The 10,198-nt window shown below is 38.8% G+C and overlaps 1 protein-coding gene across 3 annotated transcripts; it reads left to right on the plus strand.

Moving 5' to 3' along the window:
- Window positions 1-854: 854 nt before the first annotated feature.
- On the plus strand, window positions 855-10,198 carry stard7 (StAR-related lipid transfer (START) domain containing 7). 3 transcript variants are annotated; one of them, XM_053476225.1, is made up of 9 exons: window positions 859-1,018; window positions 1,380-1,812; window positions 2,316-2,482; window positions 2,575-2,624; window positions 2,795-2,905; window positions 4,471-4,553; window positions 4,639-4,738; window positions 5,235-5,319; window positions 6,180-10,198. In XM_053476225.1, the coding sequence occupies exons 2-9, from the start codon at window positions 1,391-1,393 to the stop codon at window positions 6,344-6,346; spliced, it is 1,185 nt and encodes a 394-aa protein (XP_053332200.1). In that variant the 5' UTR covers window positions 859-1,018; window positions 1,380-1,390; the 3' UTR covers window positions 6,347-10,198. The 3 variants fall into 3 exon arrangements, with proteins under 3 accessions (XP_053332199.1, XP_053332200.1, XP_053332201.1); XM_053476226.1 differs by having other exon boundaries at window positions 868-940; XM_053476224.1 differs by having other exon boundaries at window positions 855-1,812.

The following is a 10,198-nucleotide window of genomic DNA, read 5'->3' on the forward strand; positions in this document are numbered from 1 at the left end:
GAGCAACGGAGAGTGTGGAAAGGAGGTAAAGAGGCGGGTACAGGTAGGTTGGAATGGGTGGAGAAAAGTGTCAGGTGTGTTGTGTGATAAAAGAGTATCAGCAAGAATAAAAGGAAAGGTATACAGGACAGTGGTGAGACCAGTAATGCTCTAAGGCTGAAGAAAGAATTTAATTCTTTAATGTCCAACAGACTGGGTAGGACTGGGTACTGCCCTCACTACAACAGGGTTCCTGGTTTGCCCTAAATCCTGGGGTACTTGTCTGTCTTGAGTTTAACATTTTGTGCCAATACGTGTCAATAACTAAATTACACTGAATTTCTCTGTGTGTGAAAGAGTGTTTGAATATGAATGTGTGCATGGTGCCCTGTGTTGTACTGGCATCTAATCCAGTATGTGTCTCTGTCTCACAGCCGGCATTTCTGGAATTAAATAATAATCATAACCTTTTTGGGGTTGATTATAAGGAGATAACATTACATATTTTAACCTAAGCATGCCAAGATGTTGACCCTTTAACCTTCACATGTCAATTGCACTCTTTCAACCAATATCAAAGAGATGTTGATGCTTTTGTTGACCAAAAATGTTCGTTTTATTATGTTCTTATTAATTTGTCTACTTAATCATATAAAAGATGTATTTAGCTTTCAGTGCAGTTTAACAATCTTTAAAACTGACTTTATCAGGGACAAATCAGCATGCTAGTCTAGATGTAGCCACTCACTTCCTGTTACCGTGACCGTGAACTAAAAGAGCCAATCAGAATTGTGTGTAGGCGGTCCCGGAAACCACGTAGGGTTGACAGACACTCGAGTGAACCACTCAAAAGCTTCATAACACCATGTGGGCGTGACAACATGGAAGCAGACGTGCGCTGCCCCTGAGAGCATGAGGACGGCAGGAAGGCAGAGTTAGGAAAAAAAGTTGGGGGAAAAGGGTGAGAGGATAAAAGAAACGAACTTAAGCTATTAAGGGAACGTTAATGCATACCATTCATGAAAATATATTACTCATTGTAAGTGGTTTGGTTTCTTTAAAGCACTTCCTGTTTGGGCTTTTGTAGGGTAAGCTAGTGTAAGCTAGCTAGTTAGCTAATGTCAAACTGTTCACACCTTCGAGTACATGTTTATTCTGGTTTCTGAAATAATCAAATAAGTTCATGAGCAGTATAACTGTTACGTGGAATTAAGCCTGTATTTATATATTATTGTTAATATGCAAGTAAGTTATTTGTGCACGTGGATTGTTTGACATTGCATGCTAGCTGTCCTAATCCTACATGGGAATCTGTCCAGTTTGGGAAAGTCCTGAAAGCTTTGTGGTCTCTGCGACTCATTCACAAAGATAAATCTTAAGTTGTATTTACACGCAAACAGTTGGAGCAGACATGCTGAAATCCGTCCAGTGTGCCCCCCTGTGCGCTCGTGCTGCGCGTCTGCAATGCCCCCCTGCCCTTAGACACAGCACTGAAGCAGGATCTGGCAGGGCTACATGGCTCGAGTCTCTCTTCACATGGCTCCAGAAAGCAGGAAGAGCATGTCCTGAGACCTGCCCCGGAAAGAAGCGAGAAGGCTTGCTATCCATCCTGGCTGACCACTGCAGCTTCGTGACTGGACAGAGACTGAGGCGAGCATTGCAGATCGCAGAGCTTTACTCGAACCTGTACTCAGAGAGGAGCAGGTGGACGCTGGTGGGCAGCATATGGCGCCGGCTGCAGAACAAGCAAGCCCCGACTGGCAAACTGCTGGCTGCACTCGCTGGGGTTTTCATGTGGGAGGATGAGAAGATAAGAGACGACGAGATGAAGAGGTTTGTGTTAAAGCCGTACAAGTTTCTACAGCTTGGTGCAGGTCTCCTGACTTGTTCTTATCAATGGTTTGCTTTTTATTATGTCTTCCTTTTCCTCTCTCCCTGTTTTTTCATGTTTATTGCTTTTTTCCAAAGGCTTTCCTGTCTGTGCCTCTTTACATCTTTTTTTAAGCCTTTCCTACTTTAAGGATTCTCTCATCCTTCTCTCCGCATCTTCTTCGCTCTATTTTTATTTTTGTATTAATCTGCTTCCTTCTTTCTCCTTTTTATTTTTTTTAATGGCTTCCCTTACTCCCTTCCCAATTTACTTATTTTCTTTTCCTCACTTTTTCTTTAATCTTTTTTTTCCCTCTTCTCATTCCATTATGCTTTCCTTTCCCTATTTTTTTTTTTTTTTTCCTTTCCTGTTCTTCGCCTTTTGTTTTATGTCACTTCCTCTCTCCTGATTTATCTGCTGTTTGCGTTTTGTGACCCTCAGGTCTGTGTATGTGTATGTGTGTTAGGAGTGCATTGGAGCTCCAAGCTCTGGATGTAGTGAAAGAGCAGGCAGCTGCTGTTGGTAAGTCTGTGAGTGCGCAGGCTGCTGATGACTGGGAAATAGTGATGGAGAAGAAGACCTTTAAAGTGTGGAGGAGACCGGTTGAAGGGAGCCATCTGTTTGAGTACCGCGGTGAGCATTTATACCAAGCCTGTTGTAGATAACTAAATAATTTGGACCTGATACCTTGACTGACGTTCTTCTTACCACATTTTCTCTTTTAGTATTTGGTTCCTACACTGATGTTACTCCCAGGCAGTTTTTTAACGTTCAGGTACTTTACTATTTATTTTACTAAAGCCCGTGATTAGAACCAGATCTTTTTCTTGAACATGCTTCGCTTTATGGTTGTGATTATATTTGTTTATTTATATGTGTGGTGTGTTGACTTTAGGCTTTTGTGAGTTAAGTTTAGACACTTCTTTGTTTTTGTCTTTGCTCTAGCTGGACACTGAATACAGAAAGAAATGGGACGCACTGGTGATCAGACTGGAAGTGGTGGACCGAGATGTGAGCACTGGGTCAGAGGTTGTCCACTGGGCCACACATTTCCCTGTAAGACATGAAATCTCTTTGTATGCACAATTTATCATTTAAAATCAGCTTCACAGGTTTAAAAGATGTACCTGGTGTCATTAATTTATTTGAATGCAATACAACTTTTTAAAAATATTTTATCCACAATCAGATGATTAAGATGGTTAAACTTAATTTAAATATGTTTTTCTGAATCTTTTGTGACCCTTGTGTCAGAAGACATAAAATGCAGGGCACAATAGCAAATAAATAAATTGTATAAGACATGCATATATTGACTTATGTATTATGAAAGTCTTGTTACATTTAAGTAAGGAAGAAGACACTCGGATACATACTATTACGTACAGGGACCGCCTTACTACCGCCTTTACATCAAAACTTTATGATATTCTTGAAACAGTCTGTCTCAAAGTGATTTATTCCTCTTAAACAGTAGCAGTGTTTTTTTCCTATTTGTTAAAGAAGGGTTACCTTTTAATACATTTAAAGTGGTGTTGACTGTTGGTTTAAATTTTTTTCTGAAAGTTGTTCATTCAACAGTGTTTTCTTTTCTCAGCTTTAAAGTAACACTACTACTATTACTAATAATAATAATACAAATCTCTTTACAGCAATGTCTCAGCATCAACATTTGGACACATTTTCTAAATATATATATATATATATATATATATTTTTTTTTGTTTTTTTCCAATTTTCTCCCCTAATTTAGTCATGTCCAATTCCTCCCCGTCACTAGGGGGCTCCCACATTAAGGCTACTACTACCACTCAGCCGAGAGGGCCGAGGACTATCACGTGTTTCCTCCGAACTGCGTGACGTCAACCGACCGCATCTTTTCGAACTGCTTGCTCACGCACCATTAGGGGCGGAGTAACACACTCAGAGGAAAGCGCAGACGCCCCTGATTGGTAGTAGAGCCGTAATTAATGTGGGAGCGCGAGTACCTCTCATCAGCTCTCTCTAGACCTCCGGCTCTGAGAGGAAAACAGCATCACCCGGGGTTCGAACCAGCGATCTCCGGATGATAGGGCGAGCACTTTACCACTGCGCCACTCGGAGGCCGTAACATTTAGAATTGACGAATTGAACTAGCACTCTCACGTTCTAGCACTCTCACGTCATTCATTACAAACCATTAGTGCTATCATCCAAGGTATTCTACCACTCTTTACGGTGTGTGAGCAAGCAGTTCGAAAAAAGATGTGGTTGGCTGTCATCTTCCGAGGCACATGATATCTTTTGCCCTCCCTGTTTGATGGTCAATGGATGAAAAATTTAAAATCTGATCCAAAAGAAAATCTCCAATTTTGTAATTGGATTATCAGTGGTGCAGCCTGATTGTGTTAGCACTTAAAGGGAGGAGGCTTATCTTGCACAGACATTACTTTCTCGTATGGGTTTTCTAATGGCCACTCTTTGCAGAAACAGGAAATAGCATACGGTACACTGGCTAGGCTGTAGTTTAGGTCTTTGAATGTCAAATAGATAGATAGATATATAGATGGATGGAGGCTTTATTGACCTTGAAGTGAATATAAGAAGTGCTTGTGATTGAAAGTGCTTGTTTCTCTGCGCAGTATCCGATGTACTCCCGAGACTATGTGTACGTGCGGCGCTACAAAGTGGATGTAGAGAACAACCTGATGGTCCTGATGTCCAGGTAAGCACTTTGACTCTGAAGCCATTAGACAATGTATGGTTATAATTCAGCAGCAAAAGATATAGTTTGTGTTTGTGTGTATCAGAGCTGTGGAACATCCCTCAATTCCTGAGACACAGGAGTTTGTCCGAGTTCACTCGTATCGCTCTAGGATGGTTATCCGACCTCACAAGTCCTTTGATGAGGTGAGAGACGTCTTCCAGTGTAAACACAACGATCTGTTTATGTTGAGAGCTGTTAAACGGATGCAGTGATCTAAAGTGTGCACGTGTGTGTATCAAAGGATGGAAAAGTGTATCTTTTCCATCATCTGTTCGTCCTCTGTAATGTCCACCTCTCTGTCTGTCTGGCATCCATCCATCCATCCATCCATCATCTTTTTCTTCATCCATTTACTCATTTTTCTCTATCCTCGAATTGTCCATCTTCTTTCTATTTATCTATCTTTTTATTGTTCTGTCTTGCCTCTATTTATGCATCCATCTGTCCATTTTGTCCTGACTGCATCTATTCCTGTCTCTATCCTTTTTCTTTATTTTTTTAATCCATCTATCCATTTATTCATGTACGATCCCCCCCCCCCACACACACACACAATTTTTCTGTGTAAACAGATTTCTAAATCTTATTTGTTAAATGAAAACTCTGATGAGGTGCGATCTGATTTTCATGTTTTCTCAGAATGGATTTGACTATCTGCTGACATACAGCGATGATCCACAGACCGTTTTCCCTCGCTACTGTCTGAGCTGGATGGTGTCCAGTGGTGAGTTGTGTGTGTGCGTGCATGTACCTATATGCATGTTTGTGTATGCGAGGGTGAGCAAGAGATCTCTCTCATAAGATGTCTTCATCTGACTATTTAATGTTGTTGCTCTCCTCTCGCATGTCTCCTGCTCTTTGCTTACAAAAAAAAATTCCCCAGTCTATTTGCATTTGTTTATTACCTTTTTAAAATTCTCTACTTTTTTACCATTAAGACTTTTTTTCTTTTTATCTTGTTCTTTTTTTTTTTTCATTGTTTTATTGTTTTTTTCTTTTCTTTTCTTTTTCTATATTTTATAGCCTTCCTTTATTCTTTCTCTTTTCTCATCTTTGGCTTTATATTTTTTTCTTTTCCCTTCATTTCTTAATGCACTTAAATCTTTTTCTTTTCTTGTTTTATTTCTTTTCTCTTTACTTAAATGTAATTTTCTTTTCCATTCTCATTTATTTATTTGGAGTGCATTCATATGTCCTTCTGTGTACCAGCTATTACAGGATTTTTCTTTCTTTCTGTCTGCCTGACAGGGCTATTAACTTGCGATATACTTGTCTGTATGCATCTTCTCTCCATCAGTTTCTCTTGTGTCTGTCCATTCATTTATTACTTTATGTGTTCAACCATCCACTTTGTCATCCATCCGTCAAACACTACATCTATCCCTTTATTTATCTGCATGTCTATCAATCCTTCCCGTTGTCAACTCCTATTTCTTCTTTTCCTGTTCTTTTGTTAGGTGTTTTTTTCCTTCCTTTTTTCTTCATTTCATTAATTAATTAATTATTTATTATCATCTATCTTCCCATTTCTCTTTCGAGGCTGCCTTTATTTTAACATCTGCTTTTCTTCTCTTTGTGTCTCAGGCATGCCTGACTTCCTGGAGAAGCTGCACATGGCGGCTCTCCGAGCGAAGACCCATGAGGTTGGCATCCATGACTACGTTGGCATGACGAAGCAGGTGCATCAGGCCCCTCCGGAGCGGCTGGAGGACGGGGTGCACACAACAGCATCTTCCCATATTTACGCTTAAGAGGAAACGGCTGGCTGGATGTAGAAGTCGAGGGATATTTATAAGACCTAAGAGACCTCCGGTTTGATTTACAACGAGGCTGTGATGAGCAGCGAGACAAAGCTTAAGGGGAGCGAGAGATAGAAAACCAGTCTCTTACTGTGAACATGCAGACAGCAAATGAGAATCAGAGACACTTCTGCTACTTTGGCTGCCAAAAACACATTTTTATACTACACTGTGTGTGTGTGTGTGTGTGTGTGTGTGTGTGTGTGAAGTTCTCTCACGTTGAGATCAGGAACCTGGTACACACGGAATTCTTTTGTTTGTACTAGTGAATCAGAAGCAGCTGTGTGTCGTTTGCTCCTGAGAGTTTTACTTCCCCAAACCACTTCTCAGGGAAAGAAAGGATAAATAATATTAAATAAAATAAAGCAGAAGTGAAGGAGCAAGAGCGATCTCTGCAGACAAACTCGCCAAGCTAGCAGCATGTCAGTGTTTTTCTCACGAGTTTTACTGTTTCAGTTTCCTGCCGTTTCACTGAAACATATGTGTTTCAAAACATCAATTGCGTAATAAAAAATATCCAGTTTTCTTTTACACTACGCTTGTTTAAAGAAGGTACGGTATATATTTCATTTGACACTGAGCATTTGATTGAGTGCAAAAGTTTTTAGACCTTGGAGAAGAATTTCATTTATTGACTGCAGTGCATAAGAATAATCGCTTAGTTGTCAACCTTAGTGTCTCTTGGTTAATAAAAAATATATATATATTTTCAGCATAAAAGTTGTCCCTCTTGCTGAGAGATAATCTGCCTCTGGTCTAGTTATAACTGCTTGAGTAGCAGGTTTTGCCTGTCACGACCAATCGTCCTAATTGTACCTTATGTTTTTCCAAACTTTTGCACACAATTCAGTTTTGCTGTCTTTGCGTGTCAAGTACTGTAATAATGTGTCAAACATTTCCCAGTTTGAATATAACTTTATCCTTTCTGCCTGTAGAAGAGGTGTAGGGTCTAAAAAACTCCTTGAGACATGTGCAGTCTCATCACACCTCTCATGTTCCGCTTTACCAGAGCAACATTGACACACACGCACATGCTCTCACACGCATGCACACGCATATTGACACTCTGTTCTTTGTGTTTCTCAAAACCAGCTTCCTTTGAGGAAGTGGGGGACATGTTGTAGCAACCTTGCCGTCCATGTTGGCACGCTAAATGTCCTTTACTGTGTCCGTGTTCACGGTTTTCTCTTGATTTGGCATCACGTTATGTCCTTGCTTATCACTGTTGAACACAAGGAGCTCTCACTTGATTGGCGGGGGGAAGGTGTCCTAAGGGTGTTTCCTTGAAAGATAATTCTAAGTAGTAGAGTAAGAGTGCTAGTGATATGATATAAATGCTTAATTTCAGATAACTGATGACATCAGTTAATTTGAATTGGAGCAAGATTAAAACCCCCGGTGTTTAGACTCAATTTCTAACCTAAATAAGCACTATAAAAAGTGGCACACAGTGCTTTTTAGTATATTCATAAGCACTGATGAACTAAAGGTAACTAGTTAAATTATATTTGACATGGAAACACAAATAGGGTGATTATTTATTTATTTTTTGCTTTTGTCAAGACTCCTAAGTTCAAATCCTGGCATTTCTAAAAGAGGAAAAAATAATGTGTATCAGAGTGCTAGTCTTAAACTAGTTTCTAAAGCCGAACTTTGCACACTGATCTGACGCACATAAGAACCAGACAGTGGAAAAAACAACAACCGTAGATTAATTTTAAATGAGTTTTTCACTCACATGAGAAGAAAAAAATTATCTTTACCTAGAAGTAAGTAACGACATGTACCAGAGTCCGTCATGACAGATTCAAGTTCAGATTGAAGTCCAATTTTCCTGTTTTGAACTGAATATTTAACATTGGTGTTACTAAGCTGTTGGAACGAACTCAGTATATGATTAACTCCCACCTCCATTTCATTCATGAGTCAGATTCAAGTGTCAGTCATACTCATCCTCTTGTTTTTCACTGTCATGTCAGTATTCAAGCTGTGAGCTTAAACCTCAATTTTCGTCCTTGTGCAAGCTGTTTCAAATTGCCCTGGGATACATCCCGAGTGTCAGGTTCACTTTTGTCTCAATTTACATTTTTGATCATCTGTAAATTATCTTAGATTCTATGAAAGAGTGTGTATGTTAAGTGTTAAGATTCACTGAATTGATGGTAAACAATGTTTTTCTGCTTTATCAAGAGGTTAGTGGTTTGTTAAATTTCAGGCAGCAGATTTTACCCTGAGCTTCAGTTAGTGTCTTGAGAACATGAGTGTATTTAACCTTGTCTTGATGATGATGTTTTTTTTTAAGTAATTCTGAAATATGAGGCATGTTCAAGTCAAAGTGGGACTTTCGATTGTTCAGAAAATCAGAACACGGTTAAGAGAGTAAAAAATGTTTTTTTGTTTTTTTTTAAGTAGTGCCTGGATACCATCAAGGTAGAAAGTTTTAAAATGCTGGACTCTCAGGAACTCCTTTAGTGGCTACAAACATGGGAACGTCTTGGGGAGAGTTTCTGTAATGTGTTGGTGAATGATTTTGGGTACAGTTCCCACAGGTAGATGCGTCTCTTCCGCAAGTAGGTGACAAGGTATTTGAGGATCAAGGATCAAGCATTCTGCACAATGAACAGGAACGACTGCAGTGGACTGTTACTCATTCTTTATCATAATGTTTCACTGCAGCTGGGAGTTTCATCACCATACTGGGCTCGAAGTGTTCTGTACATATAAGTTTTATGCCGTCATTTACCAGATATTTCAAGTCCCAGTTTGACTTTAACACCCCCCCCCCATATAATTAAATGTTACACTGATTTATTAATCCATGAGTGATGGCATATTAAGGTCAGTGGAGAGCCTTAAACTGTTTAATGTTAAAGCTTTTCCAATTTTGTGCTTGGTGTATATGTAAAGGTTTTACTCAACGTTTTTTTTTCCTTCATGCAAAAAACAGTGTGGAAAGTGTGTTGTGTAATAATTTCAAGAAAAGTTTAAGAGTGCTGCGCATCAGATGATTTCTTTCTTAAAATGCTGTAAATGAACTGGAAATTCTGGCTTGTCAGACAGTCTAACAAATCCCGCTTTACATTTGGCTGACTTTTTTTTTTTTTTTTGTCAAGCTTAGGAAGGAAAAATAAATGATACAGTAACTGCATTTGTAAACTCAAGTGTTTTTAGTTTTTCCCATGTAAGTAATTTGCACTTGTTTAAATCAGATTGTCAGAAGTAAGCGAAGCCAAAATCAAAATGTTTTGTAACAGTTTGGAGTGTGAATTTTTTTTTGTTGCTGTTTCTAAAAGTATGGGGTTTTTTTGGTATTTGGTGAGTCAAAGCATAAGATAAGCTCTTAAAGCATGCGATAAGTTTAAGGGAATTGTAACCTCTGTTTTCTGAATACTTGTTCAATTAAATCAGAACACCTTTTGTTCAGTATGGCTGTTAGCAAGAGTGTATGAGGCTTCATTGAAGGTTTGCTTGTGTCTTTTTCAGGTTTGAAAGTGCTCAGTTTATATTTGTATTATATTACTGCTTTTTTTTCATTCTTGTTTTTTATGCAACTCCAGACTGAAATTGTGATTTTTTTTAATTATTAACTTCTGAGTTTGAGATAATAATATAGATTATAATTTAATAATTTGAGGAAGCAGGAAATGTCATCTTTTTCTTTTATTTTCACTGGCATTTAGAATCCTTACAATACTTTGTTAACATTTCTGATATCCAATACAGTGATCTAACAAGACCTGTTTGTAGCATGTTCTTCTTACATACATGATGTGACAAATTAAAGGACAAACCCAGCAAAAAACA

Source organism: Clarias gariepinus, chromosome 17 (genome assembly GCF_024256425.1).
Source record: "Clarias gariepinus isolate MV-2021 ecotype Netherlands chromosome 17, CGAR_prim_01v2, whole genome shotgun sequence".
NCBI classification, from domain to species: Eukaryota; Metazoa; Chordata; class Actinopteri; order Siluriformes; family Clariidae; genus Clarias; species Clarias gariepinus.